This window comes from Amphibalanus amphitrite, unplaced genomic scaffold, assembly GCF_019059575.1.
Source record: "Amphibalanus amphitrite isolate SeventyFive unplaced genomic scaffold, NRLGWU_Aamphi_draft 000383F_arrow, whole genome shotgun sequence".
Taxonomy (NCBI): Eukaryota; Metazoa; Arthropoda; class Thecostraca; order Balanomorpha; family Balanidae; genus Amphibalanus; species Amphibalanus amphitrite.
The window spans coordinates 132,138-153,750 of NW_024881877.1; the positions used below are offsets into that span (position 1 = coordinate 132,138).

The 21,613-nt window shown below is 49.2% G+C and overlaps 1 protein-coding gene across 5 annotated transcripts; it reads right to left on the minus strand.

The window, feature by feature from the left end:
• Nucleotides 1-615: 615 nt before the first annotated feature.
• LOC122390131 (serine-arginine protein 55-like) lies at nucleotides 616-21,561 on the minus strand. Of its 5 annotated transcripts, none has more exons than XM_043382806.1 (10): nucleotides 21,540-21,561; nucleotides 8,021-8,146; nucleotides 7,731-7,801; nucleotides 6,701-6,787; nucleotides 5,603-5,672; nucleotides 3,845-3,918; nucleotides 3,328-3,549; nucleotides 2,067-2,318; nucleotides 1,374-1,448; nucleotides 616-1,143 (listed from the first exon to the last, which is right to left on the minus strand). In XM_043382806.1, exons 2-10 carry the CDS (start codon nucleotides 8,144-8,146, stop codon nucleotides 1,038-1,040), a joined length of 1,083 nt encoding a protein of 360 aa, XP_043238741.1. In that variant the 5' UTR covers nucleotides 21,540-21,561; the 3' UTR covers nucleotides 616-1,037. The 5 variants fall into 5 exon arrangements, with proteins under 5 accessions (XP_043238741.1, XP_043238740.1, XP_043238739.1 ...); XM_043382805.1 differs by lacking the exon at nucleotides 21,540-21,561 and adding an exon at nucleotides 13,170-13,255; XM_043382804.1 differs by lacking the exons at nucleotides 6,701-6,787; nucleotides 21,540-21,561 and adding exons at nucleotides 6,842-6,925; nucleotides 13,170-13,244.
• Between the last annotated feature and the right edge of the window lie 52 nt (nucleotides 21,562-21,613).

Sequence of the window (21,613 nt, forward strand, 5' to 3'; positions counted from 1 at the left end):
TTCAAATGTAGCTTAAAAAAGAGCAATGAGCAATGAGCATATCCGTCTGTCTCTATGGCATGTTTTGAGCCCTGGTTTTGAGCTAGTGGTACCGTCCCGATACCGGTGGCGCTCGCCACTGTCACGCAGTCCATCAGATTAATAGTGAACAGTGAACACGGTACACGTCACAGAAGTGGAGCAATTCCGGCCGTCCTCGGAGATAATTCGATATTACGAAACTTAAGATAAAGCAACTGCAGTGAAGGAGAAACGAGCTTGTGCAGTGATTGGAGTTTTGAATTCATCAGACAGCTTTTGCTAGTTTGCGTCGGAGCCAGCCACACTACTCAGAGGTGCAATGGCCCGCAATGCCCCCCCCCCCCCCCCACAAAAAAACGCGTTAGTCGTATCAATGGCCCGCAGACCTGTATGATACCAAAGCCATCCAGCACCTATCAATCAATGTCAGTGCACAATTCACCAGCCACTCGGAAACAGCGAACGACGAACTGGTGGCATGTGATGATAGAATGTCAGGATTTCATGCCGACCTCAGACTGGAACCTCGAATCTCCACTTCTTTGTCCTCTCCTTTCTCCTCCGTCTCCCTTTCTTTCCACATAATCCAAATACTGTGATTGCCGGGTAAATGTATTGACAATCTACACAAATGAATGAATGCTGGTTGTGTGACCGGCGTACCGGTAATCCCATCGTCACGGCTGTGGGGGCCGTGATCCGTGAACAGGTCAACTGCAAACCCCGCGATCCATGAAAGGTCAACTGTGAACTCAGTGATCTGTACTGAAGTCAACTGTGCCTGCCGTGACCTGGCCAGATCAGCTGTGAACTTCATGACCTGGCCAGATCAACTTTGAACCCCGTGACCTGTACTGAAGTCAACTGTGCCTTCCGTGACTTGCGGCCAGATCAACTGTGCCCGCCGCGACCTGCGGCCAGGTCAGCTGTGGACCCCATGACCTGTGACCGGCGCGGCTGTGAACTCCGTGACCACTCAGCTCGCACAGGTGACCCGGCGTCGTTAGCCTCTCTGCTCAGTCGGCCTGTTCCATGGCCGAGCCTCCGTCCCCGTTCTGACGGTCGGCAGATCTGTCCCTTCCGTCGGCGCCACGGGAGCCCGAGCGGGACCGCGAGCGGGAGCTGTCGGGGCGGGGGGGGGGGGATATGGTCAGTCAGAGAGTTGTCAGGGGGTTCGAGAGGGATACAGTCCGACAAAGGAAGCTGTCAGGGGCGGGGGAGGGTATCGAAAATGTTGGGTGGGAGCGGGGGGGGGGGGACGAGGGGCATAACTTCCTTGGCCTGACCAAAGCACCGCGCGCCTTAGAACAGCTGAGACCCTGCCGACCCTACGAAGACCTCCGGCTGCTTACCGGGACCTGCTCCTGGAGCGGGACTTGGAGCGCGACTTGGAGCGAGACTTCCGATCGTTGTCCTTAGAGCGCGACCTGAAACGAGGGCAATCGTCAGACCGAGTCTGCTAGGAGTCTGTAACAGCCCTGACTGGCGCTTATTAAACTCGAACAACAGTGCTCTCACAAGACTGGCGCACCATATTAAATAAACATCAGTCTTAGTGACCAACCAAAGCATCGCTAGTTTATGGGGATTCATGAACCCTCTGAATTGGTACAATCCACAGAAATAATCGAAACAATGCAGCACATTATTTACGATGTACGTTCGCTCTTTCTGCAAGAGCCGATGTAATGACAAGTAACATATTTTATCGAAGGCAACCGAAATGCATGAGAAGTTATCACGAAACTTTGTTTTGTGATAACGGATGCAAATGCACATGATAACCAATCCAACCCTACAATGTCATTAACTCCTTGCCAGGACAAGACGACAAGTAATCAACAGCAGAACATTCTAACAAATAGGAGGCAATCGCATTCCTCACTAAGCTCACGAGACTTGGCAGTCTCAAACCTCTAAGCTGCCTATCCCACGCCGTCATCTACTCCGCACTGTCTCCTGAACCCTCGGCGACCGGCTGATCTGTCCCCTGTCCGTCTCAAACGCGACCGACTTGTCCCCTCCCCGTCACTCGCGCAGCTGACCTGCTCCGCGACCGAGATCCGCCGCGATCCGCAGACTTGGATCGGGATCTACGATCCGCCGACTTCGATCTGGACCTGCGCTCAGCCGACTTCGATCTGGATCTACGCTCCGGCGACTTGGATCTGCGATCTCCAGACTTCGATCTGCGCTCCCTGGATTTGGATCTGGACCGACGGTCTCCGGATCTGGATCTGCGATCGGCCGACTTGGAGCGGCGGTCGGCCGACTTGGAGCGCGACCGCGACTTGGATCTTGCGAGTCAGATGAGAGTGGGCGGGCGGGCGGGCGGGGACGGGCGGGGCTGATCAGGCAGTGTCGGATCCTCCGGAGAGGGCTCCCGCTCCGGCGGCGATCCGGAGAACCCGGCTCCACACAGACAATCGCACGCAGGCAGACAAAGCAATAGAACATAAAATAAAAATAATAAAGCATGTTCGGTTGGATCACCGAGCGAGAGTAAATAGCTAGCTGACCCTGTGTGCATGGCTTCGCGCTGGTGAGATTGTTTCAGCTTAGAACTGTTAATTGAAAGCGCTAGTAGCAATACAGACAAAACAGAGAAAGCAATGAAACATCTAAAGTCTAAGCCCTTCAGTTGACCAGTAAATAAATTTGCATCATCATAAGATTTACTTTTGAAACATATCGCGCCATGACCTTGGGTTATTTATTCCAGCAAGTGACATGCAACAGCGCTTTCAGAGCAAATGCATTCATTGAATTTCCCTCCGCTGAGCAGCATGCATCGTCCTTTTTCCAGTTACGTCATTTGAAGTTTGAACTACGAAAATTTTTACGTAGTTTGTAGAGGACATGGGGAAAGCAAACCAAGAAGAGACCCGATTCGGTTCATTTCCTCCATTCAAGGCTCGTTGGGATCCAGCACACAGTGATCGGTTAGGCATACACAAGATTCCATACGTCTATTCCTGTGGTGAGCTTGGGCCAATCTAGCGGTGCCAAAATCGCATCATTGCAGTTTGCAAACGTCAGTTACTCCTCAGACTACCTAGTTTGTGCGTAGGTACGTTAGTGACTAAAGCAATGCAACTTCCAGAGCAAATACAATTGTTATTGAACTCCCTTTCAGCCTAGCTCTGCTGAATTTGACTCGTTTCATTCGCATGCATCAAACTACATCAGCAGCGCGTGCCGATAACCAACCAAACAGCTGATTACTACCAAAGAGCTGCACAAAGTAACTAAAATAACTGCAAGCAATCTACAGCGGGCAGCGGGCAGCCGCGTCGGGGTGCATACCTGGAGCGGGAGCGGGAGCGCGAGCGGCTGCGGCGGTCCCGGCTGCGGCTGCGGCTGCGCGAGCGGCGCCGAGAGCGCGAGCGGCTGCGCGAGCGACTGCGCCGCGAGCGCGAGGAGCGCAGCGAATCGTCGATGAGCCGGATGCGGCGTCCGTTCAGCTCGGTGTCGTCCAGCTTGTCCAGCGCGTGGCGAACGTCGGAGTAGGAGGCGAACTCGACCACACTGTCAGCAGCGAGGACAGGCGGGTCAGCTACGAGACAGCGGGTGAGACTATGAGACTTTAAACATCTTCCTGACATCTTACACCTTTTCTGCAATCGTAAAAATTTAAAGAAAAAGAAACTGAATAATATGAGCGGGGATAAAACACTTGATATCTCACTGATCCATGATATAAAGGATAACACATCAACTGAATGATCATCGGTAGCTTGATGCTTGTTTATTGGGGCTTTAGGGCGCGCCGACCACTAGGGTCATTTTGAGCCATTAATGACCATCGGCAGTCATCACTCACCCCTCTCCGCGATGGTGTTTGTGGGCGTCCGCATAGGTGACCTCGCCAGCCTGGCGCATGTAGTCCTTGAGGTCCTGCGCGCAGTGAGCAGAGTGGCGGGGCGTCAGTAACGGTCGGGGCACACCGGTCCACCCGCCGTCGATGGCTCGGCCGCGCAGCCCACCGGTCAAAGGTGGGAGGGCACACGCAGACCCAGCTCTGCTCATTCAAAGGTGGGAGGGCACACGCAGACCCAGTTCTGTTCATGTCCCACACGGGGAGCGTCGACAACTGTCGGGGTTCTACGGCCAAGGAGACTGCGCCTCACACAGACCCCATAAATCGAAACCGCACTGAGAAACTGGGTAAGGACGACATTCAGCACTTGATGCAGCATAATGCCTATATAGCTCAATGCAGTTCTATTCTCACCATACATTGTGATTTTCATGTTCGATTCATAGCTTTCAACTCGTATGCACTACTGTATATACGATGCATAATCAATAAACACCAGATTTTCCGCCGGTCCGAACTTACCTCCGCGCACCTTGAGGCTCGGCACGGTCTACCAGAGGTCATCAGAGTTCGGGGTGCGGGCCAACATCAGACCATAGCGTACGAGCCACGGATCCTGTTTCCCAGTCAGACCGGTGCTCCGATGGACCAGCGCACAGTCAGGGCGACCCATCGGATGTACGCATCACCTTGTAATACAGCGGTGACATGGAGGAAAGGCGAAAGTGTGCCACCACCAACTAGAAGGTACTACGCTATGCCGTACAAGTCGACGCAATAAAACGATTCCGATATCACTGTCGGTCTTATTTTCACGCTATACAATTTTGATATAATTTGGCGACTAATACCAATACACGACCTCTTCGCTAAATAAGCTTTAGTGTGTATTTTGATTACGGTATCGATCTTTTCCTTTCCAAAGTTGTAAAAGAGGCCAATTGTCCATGTTTCGTAGTTTTGCAAAAAAAATTATTACTGGGTTGAAAAGGCACGGACATAAAAAATAAAATGCCTCGCAGGGGATTCACCTGTTTTTGCAACGCACTTTCGACATTGAGTATTGGATTTTGGTCCACGCCACGACAGGACAAAACCCATTCAAAAAGGATATAAAGCGGCGTGAGCCCTATAAAAACTATTGAAACATATAAGATTTCGCTTTGATTGGCTCTCGCCGACCGACAACGGTACGTTTATCCAAGCCGGCCGCACTTTACCACATAGCCAGGACAAGTCGTCACCTAGTTTGAATGCTAACGCTTATTTAGTCATAAACCAGAAAACTACACCATAACGCTTAAAACGCCCTAGAGGTAAGGGGACGGACCTTGTTTTGACGACTGTCCCTGTAGGCTCCGCGGCAGTGCGACCGGCTCCTACCAACGCCTACCGGCCGGCTGGATGGTATCAGCGGCGCGGGGCGGGCGGTTCGAATCCGCGGCGCGCTGGCCTGTCGCGACGTGCCGTACCTGGGAGCCAGCGCGGCCGGCCGGGCCCCTGAGCGCGCGCACCACACAGACACAGACCGGCCGAGCCGCCAGCACCAGCACCAGTCAGTCAGCGGCGGCGCACATCGGGCACCAGTCTCAGTCAGCGGCCGGCCGGCACCAGTCAGACAGCCCAGCGCCACCGGCACCGCGCCGGCCGGCTCTCTTTGGAGAGAACGGTCAGCTTCAGTGAGGGCAGGGGGCAGCGGCCGGACACAGAGCAGCGGCGACACCCACCCCGTACGGCCGCCCCGGCGCCACCGACACCTACCTGCCAGCTGACGCGCGAGCTCAGGTTCTCCACGATGATGCGGTTCTCGGTGCGAGTCGGGGGGCCATACCTGTGGAAGGTACGGGTCAGCGGCCGCAACACACGGTCTCTGCTAGAGGATAAGGGTTAGCGCCTACACGAGACGGTCTTCGCCAGGGCGCGGTGGGGGGGGGGGGGGGGGGCGTGCCTAACAGCCTTCAGAACTCTCATCGTGAACAAATGAATAAAAATCGTGACAATTCAGCAATTCCTTTAAAAAAATGATTCACATTTCCACCATTTGCGAATTGCATTAAACAGTGCAAGAAAGACAAAAAACTGTCGCCTCGCAGGACAGAAAAACAAATATTTCAAGGTGCCTACTATAGAGGCAAAAAAAGTATATCCTCTACGTGTAAGAAACAAAGGTAATGAAGGAGATAGGAGTGTTCAATTAAGTTCAGACTGTGCCAAGAGCATGTGACTACAGCGTGTAACTATAAGATGCGAATATAAATGTAAACCCAATAAATTTGGCCTTTGATACACTGGACACTGATCGCTGGATACACGGTCTAAGATAATGGAGCCACACGTTCCAACTGCCACCTTTTCTTGGGAACACCGTGCAAGACACCCCTGTGTGAAGCGAGTGCGCAAATGGATGAGGTGGCAAGGGCTAAATGATGAGAGGGACCCACAGACTCTGAGTTCCAAGTGCCAATATCTAAACATGTGTTACTCAAATCCTAAAAGCAAGAGCTAATTGATTTTTTTCGAACTTAAGTGCTCTTTTATTTACAGAGTCCACCCGGTAAGCATTGTCATCGTGCAGTCAGTCTAGGGCGCCTAGGCGTCTGTCGCCGCCGTCACAAGGATGGTACTGCTCATCATGTCCCCAGTACGGACACGGTGCGTATTATCGTACCCACAGAATACACAGTTTGATTAGACGAGCCCGAGAGCCACGCCACACACGCACCAGTTAGTAACATTGATATGGTCACAGGCGTTAAGGGTCGAGCGACAATCATTCACTGAAATATGTGACTTTAATAACGAGTCGTAGCGATATAATTCGACGTGAGCGGCGGTGGCTCGCGGGCGTCCGTCACCTACTTGGTGTTGCGCGGGGCAAGCTCCCTGGGTCGGCCCCAGCCGCCGCGGTCGCGATTCTGCGGTCCGCGGGCCGGCTCCAGAGTGACTCTGCCGGGGAGAGGGGCCGTCGCCGGTCACACCGCGGCCGCCAACCACACTCACTTGGTGCTCCAGGCCGGCGGCCGGCGCGCGTCGTAGCGGTCGTCGTAGCGGCGCGAGGGGCCGCGGGCCGCCTCCACAGTCACCCTGGCGGCAGCGTCCGGCGGCGCCGGCGGTCACGGACCGTGGACCCAGGCGGGGCGAGCTGGGACCAGGACCGGTAGAAGAGACCATCGGAGGACCGTGTGCCAAGGGGGAGGCGAGGTAGGACCAGGACCGGCAGCAGACTATCGAACCAACCGCAGATCCAAGAGAGGGAGAAGCAGGACGAAAACCAGCGGCAGGACCAGGAACGGTGACCCCAGGTCGAGAGGAAGCAAACCAGAAGCAACAGAAGTAGTTAGCGATCCAAGCCCACAGGTGCGTCAGTGGGTAGGCTTCATCTGTTCTGGCCTCCGTAGAGTCCGCAGGACGCGACTCTGTTGAAGCAAGGGTACGACCAGCATTCCTGCACAGCAGGTGCCTGAATAGGGAACCGATAAAAACGACGGTCCTGAATCAAGAGCCTCAGTCATCAGATACATTGCCATTTGAAAACCATGGAACGAACACAAGCTTAGACTTATGAAAGCACCCTCGAAAAGCACAGCCAGAATCAATTCCCCATTTCTATTATTGATTATGATTGTATTGCTACTTAACTACTGGGTATGTGGTTTGAGATGGGGCCAGCCAACAGCTTCAAGTTGTTCCGTTTTTACGGGTATCCACTGTACAGTGTCGGTGCCACTTACTCCAGCATCAAACCTCACAAATTGGTGCCATTATGCAGAAATATGTCTAGGTACAAGCTACAGAATAATCAGAACATTGAGCTGCACCATTTCCTGCTAGTTAGTTTAACGAGACGTTATCAGTCAACCATTAACATTTAACACAGGAAATGTCATACCTGGCGCCAAGAAGCTCTCGTCCATTCAGTTCATAAACAACATCATCGGCATCACGGGGATCTTCAAACTCCTGCAATCATGGTGAAACGGTGGTGGGTAAGTTATGCTTACATTATCCAAATACATAACCACTTTAATCTTACCTATTTGGCAATGAAAGAGTGAGCACTTACCTAAAAATTATAAGATAATGAACACAGCCTTATGTAATATGCATAGACCTGACCATTTCGGCAAACAAAGATTTGAAGTCTATTACAAATTCTGTTGGTAATAAGGACATACATACCACAAATCCAAATCCATTTTTGATGAGGACGTCTCTGATTCTTCCATATCCCTTGCAGAATCTTTCAATATCTCTCTCTCGGCAGCCATGAGTGAGACCGCCAATGTAGACTCTTGTACCATGCATCTGTAAAAATATGATGTTCAATCAAAGAGCAGGCAGAAGTCCAATTTAATTATGGGGCTGAAGTGTTCACCATACATTATGCAAATGAGTGTATCATGGTAGGTAGAATACAATTTTTTGTTGGAAATGAAAAAAAAACTTTTCTTTATTCAATATTTAGAAAACAAATGAAATCAATACAAGGACATGTTGGCCTCCGCTTGAAAATCACAGAACAGTCAGATGCTCCTAACCAAGATTGAATCAATAAACAACTTATATCCCTAGGTCCCAAACCAGGGCCCTGTTCGCCCGTTGCTGCCAAAACAGCTTCCCCAACAGCCCACTAGGTGGCTTGTGGAGACACGCAAGGTATGGGCCGCCGAGAGGTATGGGCCATCGCCGTGCTAAACAAGTTTTGCGTATTTCTTCCAATTTGACCGTGTAAACTGGTAGCAGCCAATTTGTTATACAACCCACGTGATTTCCAAAATCGTCCTCAGTCTCCTTTGGAAGTGAGTGGTGAAAGTGAGTTTTTGCCTTTTCAAGTAAAATCCGGTGGATAGAGAAAAATTGTGATTTATGTCAACCAGGCTGGTTTAATTATGTCATACCATCGCTAACATAAAGTAAAAAGCATGCAAATCAAGACTGGGTAGACAATTTAAAGTTTGCTTATGAGCTTTTGGGCTTAGATGCTGCGCACATTTTGGCGTCCTTACCGGGAGGTTCGGGCAACCCACCCCCAGGAGGTTCGGGCCAGCCAATACACTGAGGTTCAGCTCTGTCATGGGACAAAGCGCATCAAAAGAGGCTCTAAACAGGTAACAGTTTGGTTGAATTCCTCGTTTAAGACAGCAGGTGCAGTAATTTTGCACCTTTGCATCAATTATGAAGCAGGATTGACGCACAAACACATGCTTGTCATAAACAAGTTCCTGCTAATTTTTTAGGAATGCTGATGGGAGGTTAGTGGATATATATTGTTATAGAAATTGTATTGCAAGAGCGAGTACAGCTATACTGGGCAATTCCGACGCTCCACCGGGATCAGTCATCCTCGCGAACGACTCGGGCTGAATGGACAAGGAGACGTTCCCCAAGGCGCGACACACTTTCATCAGCCACATAGGCGCCTTGGAGCAGAAACGGCGGCTCCTAGTATTTGACAATCGCTGCTCCCATGTCACCCTCCAGGTCATCAGCATCGCCTCACGCCTGGGACTTGGGAGCACGGCAATGTCATTTCTAATTTCTAAGGTCAAAATATTTTATTTTCAAGTTTAACCCGCGCATGACTGGGGTATTTTCCATAACGCGAGTGACTGAGGGTGGGGGGTGGGGTGGGGGGTTCTCCAGAGCTCCCCCCCCCCTAGCTCAGAAACTACTGGGCCGATCGTCAAAATTCAAACGGCCTCTGATAACCCGGAAAAACTGTCGAGCGAAACCTATTTTCATTGACCTCGAGGTCACCGATGACGTTACAGGTCAGGTCAAAGTAAAAATAATCGGCATTTTGGCTTGTTCACAATTTAGGCTCTGCTCGCCGGCTGACAAGTACAATCAGGCTCATTTTTGGTTTACGCACTCCTTGATATATCTGAGGGTAACGAACTTTTGCTTCAAATTTTTCAGGTTAAGACCAGGTCATCCTAGGTCACAAAAATTGTATATCATGTATCAGTCACGTGATGCATGTTTTATGGTCCATTTTACTCGTAGATTTAGAAAATAATGTCATCTGTGTCATTTGAGGTCATTTTCAGCTGAATTTACCGGAGGTCAGGTCACTTTCAGGTCAGAAAAGGTCAAATTTTGAAAATGAAATTTTTCACCTAAAAAGGTGCTAATCAGATGCAGTTTGAGCTCAGGAACACGATGGTGCCATTTATATTGCTCTACGTTGTCAAAAAATCCACTGAAAAATGATTTTGAAAAATATATAATTGTAAATTTTGACAATACCTAATGCGAACAACTTGGCTATTTCTAAAGATATTGGGCTAAAACTCGCTAGAGTAGTTCATCAGTGTGTGTTCTACACTTTTTGAATAAATCAATATTTTTTTTGTAATTGTAAAAACATATTTTTCAAAATTCTCAAAATTTCGAAAATTCGAGATAGCAGTTTGATAGCTACATGTATTTTTAGTCAACTGATGCAAAGAAATTGGATCTAGCTTTAAAACTAAGCTCTTGAAAGCGTTTGCCGTAATTCAATATTTTGCATCAAAATCGGCCGACATGACGTCACTCTGTCGTCATTTCCGGCCAAACTATGGTGGCTAGAAAGTTGAAATTTTAACCCAAGGTCTCAACTTGATGCCGCTGAGGGTACCGCAAGTTTCGCGTTGATCCGTCAAACGGTTTAGAAGATATTGCCGAAAAACGGGAGGAGTGGCAGAGCCCCCAGTCATACGCGGGTTAAGTGTAATTTCAAGGAACATGAATGATTTTATCCAAATAAATATGTGGCCAAGTGAGCTCCATGAACTGGGTTTTTGACCACTTATGCCATAACTGGATTCTTAGAGAGCCAAGGTAGATCCCAAGTCCCAACCATGAGCATTGTGCTCAAAACCGTGATAAGAATATGAAATATGACACCGGCCTATACCTCCCGGGCCATGGCCCATACCTCCCGGGGTATTTTGATGAATCGAAAAAGTGCATGATTTCTTAAAAGTTATCTTGAGACAAAAAAAAAATCATTTTAGATGCTTGATATGAGGCACACTTTTCCTACAACCTAAATCTACTTATATACCACTAACCATACTTGACAACAAGTGTTTGGGTGTAACTTATAAATGTTTTGTGTAAAAAGTCATTAGTATCTTCGTGTGATCCCACTTTTCTTCCTTAGAAGGATGTGTTCTTTCTTTTCATGATTTTTTTTTTGTGAATTTCTTCAGTTTTAGGAGAGTGCAAAAGAGGGAAATGATCAAACTATTGGAGAAAAGAGACAATTAAATGCAAAAGCAAATTTTATCACAGGCCAGTTTTAACTACAGAAAAATAGCCGCCTGGCGCCTGCCATATTTTTTTGCCTTAACCCTCGCCCGCACATGCCATTTTCCCATCCTAGAACGCACATGGGGGGGGGGGTGGTTGCCACCCCCCCGCGCCATTTCGTTCCTGTTGGAGATAGAGCTTAGCAGTAAAGACCAAAAAGATTCTTTGGGAAGAGACGAATCCAATGATACCCAGTTTTACCTTCTCAGGTCAGTCATTGACCTTCCAGGTCAGGTCAAACTAAAAAATGTTGCTGTTTTGGGTCACCGTTGGATATCAAGTGTGCTGCTTATCAAATACCGATGACGATGCTGTTTTCTGGTGCCAAGCCAGCTAGAACCTCTTTGTCACACTACCCGACCAGAATTTTGCTGCTGAGGTCATTTCAGGTCAAGTTAGGTCAAGGTCAATTATATGTGTTTGTATGTCTGTGTGTGTCTGTGTGTATACTGATGTGTGCACCGATTGTTTTTGGGTCCATATTACATGAAATCATGATCTGAGAAGCTTTTACCAAAAATGCAGTCAAAAAACTTCAAAAAAGTAAATTCAGCTTGCCTAAAACGCAATTATCTTAGGTGACCTAGGTTGACCTTGACCCTGACCTTGACCCCTGTACATCGTCAAACAACATGTTCCATGATAGGTAGGAGGTAAGACTGGCAAAAAAGGCCGAAATCAGGGTGTCAAAAGCTCAAAAGGCCCATGGCAAACGCAAGATGTTGAGAATTGGCCATTTGGGTCATGACATGACCTGAAAAACAAGGTCATATCTCCGAAACCAAAAATCACAGAAACTTGAAATTTTCAGTGGACATCAAGAAAGGATAGAGGAGCAGCTATACGAAAAATCAGCCTTCTAGTTTTAAAAATGTTGAGTGCAGAGCAGAAAGACTACCTGGGGGGGGGGGTGGCAACCACCCCCCCATGTGCGGGCGAGGGTTAAAGGGACTATCCCACCTTCTAAAATGTTGTTAAAACCAGTTAAATTGTGCCCGACTTTATAGATTGGATGACCAGGAACACGGTTCTGGCATTTATTTTTCATTAAACATCTTAGGCTTCCCATATTCCAAACACAAACTTTCAAATATGTGACGTCACAGCCCAAAATTACCTCCTTCCCCAGGCCACATTACTGTCATAAAGCTGATTCTTTTTACTCTGTAGGCACCACAACAAAGTTCAGACCAAGTTTTAAGCGATTTTTCAACGAACAAACCCATTTAAATCAGAATGACTAAACGAGGTGACGTCACACTAACGGTCGCTCCATGTTGAAGATAGGGCCTTGTACAAGGCCCATTTTCAAATGAAGGGAACGAATTTCTTCAACACCAAGAGGCCGCGGGGGTTGCAACCTAGATAGATAGTGGTTTCTGAACCTCGCCGCAAACTTGGCTATCTCAACTCAAACCCCATGTTAAAGGTGGGATAGTCCCTTTAAAAGACCACTTCAAACATGTAGCGTAAACGAGATTGGCACATACCGTACACGGATAGGGCTTTACCTACTGTTTACATTCCGTATGAGAAGCGGTCTTTAGACAAAAAATTCCAGCAGGCAGCAATTTTTCTCTTGGTAAAACTGGCCTCAGGACAGAGAAATTCTAGCCAACTGCCAAATAAACTAGAATTATCTATTCAAAACAAAATTTTCCAAACAAAGATCTTAAATAAAAGTCAGGTCACAGAATAAAAATACAGCATTCCCCCACAAGGTATTTATTGGGATGGTCAAACTAACCTGCCCAAAATCCTGCTTTAAAACCTTCCATTATTTTCATACGACTGCATTTGCAGCATGTTTTTCATAAAATACATTTATAGATCACTAACCTATCTACATATTATACATAGGTAGGTACGAAGAAGAGCATGATTCCCGCGCCAAATTCGGAGCCAAAGTTGCAAAAACTTATACCCAATCTTATTCATGACCGACCTCAATCTAAATAATCAGACCTGTACCAACGTAAAAGCCAACTATTGATTCAACAAAAATGAAGCTTGATAATGCAATTCTTACCATAATCAATTAAAAAAACGCATTACAAGCGCACCACCGCTCCTCTTCTTCGATGATATTTTGCCACACGTGCGCCACGCGGAAACGCTGGCGTTTTTTAAGGTTAGTAAAAAGAACAACACTATTTAACAGCTAAGCTGGCGGCCTGGCAGTTATCTATCGAAAACACGAATCGGCTCGCAACAACATTTTTTTTTAAGATTTCAGATTAGATGACCTCAGTGCAAGGCTATATAAACCCCTCAGTGAACCTGAGAGGTCAATTCGACGTTTTATCTGTTGAGGCCGGCCTCACATATGTTTTAGGGCCTTGAGGCCGGCCATCCATCCAAAAGAGCAGCTGTTGGGCCGATCGAGACGAAAACGCCAAAAGCGGGCAGCAGTTGTCTTATGTGCGTTGCAGGGTATATTGAGTGAAGGGTAGGACGAACTTTGGTAGGAATTTCTAGTATAACTACTAGAAAACCTACTATATGTGGTCGGGACTAGCCAAAAGTTAGTTCAATCTAGGATATGGTAGCGCTTATGGTTGGCAGTCGTGACGCGCACGTGACAATCATTTCTTAAATTTCTTAAATAACAGGTTTTAAGGGCCGATTAATGGGCAGATACATTCAATTAGCTATTAATAATTGATTATGCAAACATTCAAGAATCTACATCATTTAATTATAGCCGAAATCACACGGCGCTCCCAGGATTCGAACTCACGACCCTCGGATCTGTAGCCCGATACGCTACCGACTGCGCTACCGACGACCGCGAACTGACGATCGGAGAGGCGGATCGCGGGTGCTGGCGTGCAGAGAAATCTTTACCCTGTACGCCGTAGAAGATCGGCTGGGTTTCGTGAAAAATGGTAGAGGAATTGTCGAAAGAAAATTCATCGATCTATCATTTGAGACTAAGAACCATTGATTCCTTCAAAGGTTGACCGAGATATCGCTCGCCGAAAACAGGCCATTTAACACGTAAACCCTATGGGCTGGTAGGAAATGTACGCCGTGGAGCAGCAGTGCTACCAACTAACTTCGGCGGGGGCCGGTGCGTTGTTACATGCCGTTTCGAATGGACAACACTATTCGACCGCCACCCTTGCAGCCATTCTACAACTCAGGAACTACTGGACCGATCGGAACGAACGAAACACCATTCGAATCAAGAGGTACGATTTTATCAGCCGTTTCGAAGCTCGTGACCTCAGGTGACCTCGGTGACCTCAAGAGGTCAACTCGGCATTGACGCCTATTGCAGCCATTCTATAACTCAGGAACTACTAGGCCGATCGCGACGAAAACACCACCAGTCGAATCAGCGTATGCAATTTCATCAGCCGTTTCGAATATGGTGACCTCAGGTGACCTCGGTGACCTCAAAAGGTCAACTTTACGTTTTCGCCTATTGCAGCCATTCTATAACTCAGGAACTACTGGGCCGATCGTGACGAAAACACCACCAGTCGATTCATCGTATGCGATTTCATCAGCCGTTTCGAATATGGTGACCTCAGGTGACCTCGGTGACCTTGGGAGGTCACATGACCAATGTGGCCTATTGCAGCCATTCTATAACTCAGGAACTACTGGGCCGATCGTGACGAAAACACCACCAGTCGAATCAGCGTATGCGATTTCATCAGCCGTTTCGAATATGGTGACCTCAGGTGACCTCGGTGACCTCAAAAGGTCAACTTTACGTTTTCGCCTATTGCAGCCATTCTATAACTCAGGAACTACTGGGCCGATCGTGACGAAAACACCACCAGTCGATTCAGCGTATGCGATTTCATCAGCCGTTTTGAATATGGTGACCTCAGGTGACCTCGGTGACCTTGGGAGGTCACATGACCAATGTGGCCTATGGCAGCCATTCTAAAACTCAGGAACTACTGGGCCGATCGTGACGAAAACACCACCAGTCGATTCAGCGTATGCTATTTCATCAGCCGTCTTGAATATGGTGACCTCAGGTGACCTCGGTGACCTTGGGAGGTCACATGACCAATGTGGCCTATGGCAGCCATTCTATAACTCAGGAACTACTGGGCCGATCGCGACGAAAACACCACCAGTCGATTCAGCGTATGCGATTTCATCAGCCGTTTCGAATATGGTGACCTCAGATGACCTCGGTGACCTTGGGAGGTCACATGACCAATGTGGCCTATTGCAGTCATTCTATAACTCAGGAACTACTGGGCGGATCGTGACGAAAACACCACCAGTCGAATCAGCGTATGCGATTTCATCAGCCGTTTCGAATATGGTGACCTCAGGTGACCTCGGTGACCTCAAAAGGTCAACTTTACGTTTTCGCCTATTGCAGCCATTCAATAACTCAGGAACTACTGGGCCGATCGTGACGAAAACACCACCAGTCGAATCAGCGTATGCGATTTCATTAGCCGTTTTGAATATGGTGACCTCAGGTGACCTCAGTTCCTGAATTATAGAATGGCTGCCATAGGCCACATTGGTCATGTGACCTCCCAAGGTCACCGAGGTTACCTGAGGTCACCATATTCAAAACGGCTGATGAAATCGCATACGCTGAATCGACTGGTGGTGTTTTCGTCGCAATCGGCCCAGTAGTTCCTGAGTTATAGAATGGCTGCCATAGGCCACATTGGTCATGTGACCTCCCAAGGTCACCGAGGTCACCTGAGGTCACCATATTCGAAACGGCTGATGAAATCGCATACGCTGAATCGACTGGTGGTGTTTTCGTCGCGATCGGCCCAGTAGTTCCTGAGTTATAGAATGGCTGCTATAGGCCACATTGGTCATGTGACCTCCCAAGGTCACCGAGGTCACCTGAGGTCACCATATTCGAAACGGCTGATGAAATCGCATACGCTGAATCGACTGGTGGTGTTTTCGTCGCGATCGGCCCAGTAGTTCCTGAGTTATAGAATGGCTGCAATAGGCGAAAACGTTAAGTTGACCTTTTGAGGCCACCGAGGTCACCTGAGGTCACCATATTCAAAACGGCTGATCAAATCACATACGCTGATTCGACTGGTGGTGTTTCCGTCGCGATCGGCCCAGTAGTTCCTGAGTTATAGAATGGCTGCTATAGGCCACATTGGTCATGTGACCTCCCAAGGTCACCGAGGTCACCTGAGGTCACCATATTCGAAACGGCTGATGAAACCGCATACGCTGAATCGACTGGTGGTGTTTTCATCACGATCGGCCCAGTAGTTCCTGAGTTATAGAATGGCTGCCATAGGCCACAACGGTCATGTGACCTCCCAAGGTCACCGAGGTCACCTGAGGTCACCATATTCGAAACGGCTGATGAAATCGCATACGCTGAATCGACTGGTGGTGTTTTCGTCGCGATCGGCCCAGTAGTTCCTGAGTTATAGAATGGCTGCCATAGGCCACATTGGTCATGTGACCTCCCAAGGTCACCGAGGTCACCTGAGTCACCATATTCGAAACGGCTGATGAAATCGCATACGCTGAATCGACTGGTGGTGTTTTCGTCGCGATCGGCCCAGTAGTTCCTGAGTTATAGCATGGCTGCCATAGGCCACAACGGTCATGTGACCTCCCAAGGTCACCGAGGTCACCTGAGGTCACCATATTCGAAACGGCTGATGAAATCGCATACGCTGAATCGACTGGTGGTGTTCTCGTCGCGATCGGCCCAGTAGTTCCTGAGTTATAGAATGGCTGCCATAGGCCACATTGGTCATGTGACCTCCCAAGGTCACCGAGGTCACCTGAGGTCACCATATTCGAAACGGCTGATGAAATCGCATACGCTGAATCGACTGGTGGTGTTTTCGTCGCGATCGGCCCAGTAGTTCCTGAGTTATAGAATGGCTGCTATAGGCCACATTGGTCGTGACCTCCCAAGGTCACCGAGGTCACCTGAGGTCACCATATTCGAAACGGCTGATGAACTCGCATACGCTAAATCGACTGGTGGTGTTTTCGTCGCGATCGGCCCAGTAGTTCCTGAGTTATAGAATGGCTGCAATAGGCGAAAACGTTAAGTTGACCTTTTGAGGTCACCGAGGTCACCTGAGGTCACCATATTCGAAACGGCTGATCAAATCACATACGCTGATTCGACTGGTGGTGTTTCCGTCGCGATCGGCCCAGTAGTTCCTGAGTTATAGAATGGCTGCCATAGGCCACAACGGTCATGTGACCTCCGAAGGTCACCGAGGTCACCTGAGGTCACCATATTCGAAACGGCTGATGAAATCGCATACGCTGAATCGACTGGTGGTGTTTTCGTCACGATCGGCCCAGTAGTTCCTGAGTTATAGAATGGCTGCAATAGGCCACATTGGTCATGTGACCTCCCAAGGTCACCAAGGTCACCTCAGGTCACCATATTCGAAACGGCTGATGAAATCGCATACGCTGAATCGAGTGGTGGTGTTTTCGTCGCGATCGGCCCAGTAGTTCCTGAGTTATAGCATGGCTGCCATAGGCCACAACGGTCATGTGACCTCCCAAGGTCGCCGAGGTCACCTGAGGTCACCATATTCGAAACGGCTGATGAAATCGCATACGCTGAATCGACTGGTGGTGTTTTCGTCGCGATCGGACCAGTAGTTCCTGAGTTATAGAATGACTGCCATAGGCCACATTGGTCATGTGACCTCTAAAGGTCACCGAGGTCACCTGAGGTCACCATATTCGAAACGGCTGATGAAATCGCATACGCTGAATCGACTGGTGGTGTTTTCGTCGCGATCGGCCCAGTAGTTCCTGAGTTATAGAATGGCTGCGTTAGGCCACATTGGTCATGTGACCTCCCAAGGTCACCGAGGTCACCTGAGGTCACCATATTCGAAACGGCTGATGAACTCGCATACGCTGAATCGACTGGTGGTGTTTTCGTCGCGATCGGCCCAGTAGTTCCTGAGTTATAGAATGGCTGCAATAGGCGAAAACGTTAAGTTGACCTTTTGAGGTCACCGAGGTCACCTGAGGTCACCATATTCGAAACGGCTGATCAAATCACATACGCTGATTCGACTGGTGGTGTTTCCGTCGCGATCGGCCCAGTAATTCCTGAGTTATAGAATGGCTGCCATAGGCCACAACGGTCATGTGACCTCCGAAGGTCACCGAGGTCACCTGAGGTCACCATATTCGAAACGGCTGATGAAATCGCATACGCTGAATCGACTGGTGGTGGTTTCGTCGCGATGGGCCCAGCAGTTCCTGAGTTATAGAATGGCTGCCATAGGCCACATTGGTCATGTGACCTCCCAAGGTCACCGAGGTCACCTGAGGTCACCATATTCGAAACGGCTGATGAAATCGCATACGCTGAATCGAGTGGTGGTGTTTTCGTCGCGATCGGCCCAGTAGTTCCTGAGTTATAGCATGGCTGCCATAGGCCACAACGGTCATGTGACCTCCCAAGGTCACCGAGGTCACCTGAGGTCACCATATTCGAAACGGCTGATGAAATCGCATACGCTGAATCGACTGGTGGTGTTTTCGTCGCGATCGGCCCAGTAGTTCCTGAGTTATATAATGGCTGCGTTAGGCCACATTGGTCATGTGACCTCCCAAGGTCACCGAGGTCACCTGAGGTCACCATATTCGAAACGGCTGATAAAATCGCATACGCTGAATCGACTGGTGGTGTTTTCGTCGCGATCGGCCCAGTAGTTCCTGAGTTATAGAATGGCTGCAATAGGCGAAAACGTTAAGTTGACCTTTTGAGGTCACCGAGGTCACCTGAGGTCACCATATTCGAAACGGCTGATGAAATCACATACGCTGATTCGACTGGTGGTGTTTCCGTCGCGATCGGCCCAGTAGTTCCTGAGTTATAGAATGGCTGCCATAGGCCACAACGGTCATGTGACCTCCAAGGTCACCGAGGTCACCTGAGGTCACCATATTCGAAACGGCTGATGAAATCGCATACGCTGAATCGACTGGTGGTGTTTTCGTCACGATCGGCCCAGTAGTTCCTGAGTTATAGAATGGCTGCAATAGGCGAAAACATAAAGTGACCTTTTGAGGTCACCGAGGTCACCTGAGGTCACCATATTCGAAACGGCTGATGAAATCACATACGCTGATTCGACTGGTGGTGTTTTCGTCACGATCGGCCCAGTAGTTCCTGAGTTATAGAATGGCTGCAATAGGCGTCAATGCCGAGTTGACCTCTTGAGGTCACCGAGGTCACCTGGGGTCACGAGCTTCGAAACGGCTGATAAAATCGTACCCCCTGATTCGAATGATGTTTCGTTCGTTCCGATCGGTCCAGTAGTTCCTGAGTTATAGAATGGCTGCAAGGGTGGCGGTCGAATAGTGTTGTCCGTTTCGAATACGGTTTCCTCACCGCAGTACATCTTGAACGTCCTGCCGAAAAAGCTGCAGTGAGCTTTTGCTCTATAAGCTGTTCCTAATGTGCCCGCGCACGTGGCCACTGCACCTGGCTGGGTCCCAGGTCGCATGCACCGTGGGTTGCAGATAAAGTATAACTGGTCGATTTTCATGCCCGTTCCGACGGCCTCCCGGAGGTGAGGATTAGCATGGTGACTAGAGTTGCAAAGTTTTCCCGATGGGCTGCTACCGTCCCCGCCCCGCCCCACAAACATTTTCTGGGATACCGGCTTGCTACCACGCCCCAAGCAAAAAAAAACCGCCAAATTACCGGCATACTAAAGAACCTGCATTCTTGATTCTGGCTTACCCCTACATGAGATGCCACATTTTGGCAATTTCAGTAACCGCCCCACCCAGCAGCCACCCATTGTCTAACTTATTACAATTCAATAGCCTCTTAGTGTCCAAAGTTTGAATCATATGCTGATGTTTTTTTGTGCAAAATCAAAAATACCGGCATGGTACCGGTAGGACATGCCAGATACCACGAAAAAACCTGCGGTAGTGAAAAATTACCGGCATGCCGGTAGTGCGGTAGGGAAATTTTGCAACTCTAATGGTGACTATAAATAAGGATTAGTAAACACAAGGTTCGGATAGAAACAGGGGCACGGGAACTACTTTCAGACTGGGGGGGGGGGGGCACACCATAATAGAGATCAACCTAGGGTACCACCAAATCTAGTTTTCTCACCGGTTTTAGGCCAATTATTTTACATCCCCTGGCTTTTTCAACTGAGGAAAGAAAAATGCAAAAAGTGCGGTTCCGTCTCTTGTGGGGGCACCGCCCCCACGGCCCAAGCGTAAGGGCGGCAAGCTGCCCCCACTGCCCCCCCCCCGGTTCCCACGCCTATAGATAGAGAGATTCGCAACCAAAAGCGTGAATGCAGTGGCTCGTATCGGATGAGGTTCTTATAGAAGTTTCCTAAAGGCTGAAGTTGGTAGCTAAGTTCAAACTTCAAAGGTTGCCAGTTGGTATCGTCTGAGGCTCGCCACCTTTCCGTGCTTCTATCCTCAGGATACTGAAATCCTTTTCCTCCACGCCGCAACCCCCCTCCGGGCTGGACAGGCAACTTTATCTCATGCGGGCTGCTCCCTTGGAGCGGCACCGCTGCTCCTGAGGGAGCGCACCCCGTAGCCGGGTGCAGTGAGTGCCTTGGGGCTGGGTGGCCTGTCCTCTGGACGGGCTCAGCCCCGGCGACTCACTAGGGTGCCTGCCCAGACCAATGTCTCCCCCTAATTCCTATCATCCTTCCGGCTCTGCAATGGTCTTGTCGACCGAAAGGGCCTAACCCAACAAAACAAACAAACAAATGAGGCTCGCCGCGGTATGCCCAAATTCGTACCGGAAGAGGTCAAAAGGATCGTTCGTTGAGGCAGTTTCATTGGAATCGAGCAAGTGAATCAGATTCAGCAACCTCGATACATATCCTATCTGATATACCTACGATCGTACTCCGTAACGAACTAAGCGGTATACGACTTACGACTATATGACATTGGTCCATAGGTGTAGGTATATCTGTAAGAATTAGGTCCGATGCGGGCACATGCCTACTTGCGAGCTATTTGTTGTAGGTATATGACCTCTTTCGGTACGAACCTTGCCATACGAACGTTTTGCATAAGTGCGAACTTTATCCGATAGGTGATGCGTGCATTCTCTACTACGAGCTTCTACTAAGTACTATCCCATGTTTGTACGGACTTCTCATACGAACCTAGCTTGCGGACATCTTCCTTTATGAACCCTGGCTTACGAGCCAGTGTTCATAAAGGTCCCTTTACGAACTCTGTGCTTGTAAGCCAATAACAAACCATAATCCGGATACCGTTCCGACGGGCCACACGAACGAACAGCCGAGTGTCCTGTCATTCATCGATGAACCTTGTATGTACCCTCCCCCTCCCGACAAGTCGGGCCGAGCGATAGGGCCTAGGGCCGAGTGCGGTACAGTCCCGTGCGCGCCGGCCGGCCACCGGATGCGCTCACCCCTGCCGTGACACCGCCACAATCGTCCCACCGCAGCCGCTTCCACCGGCATCGGCGCGCCGCACAGTGGGCCG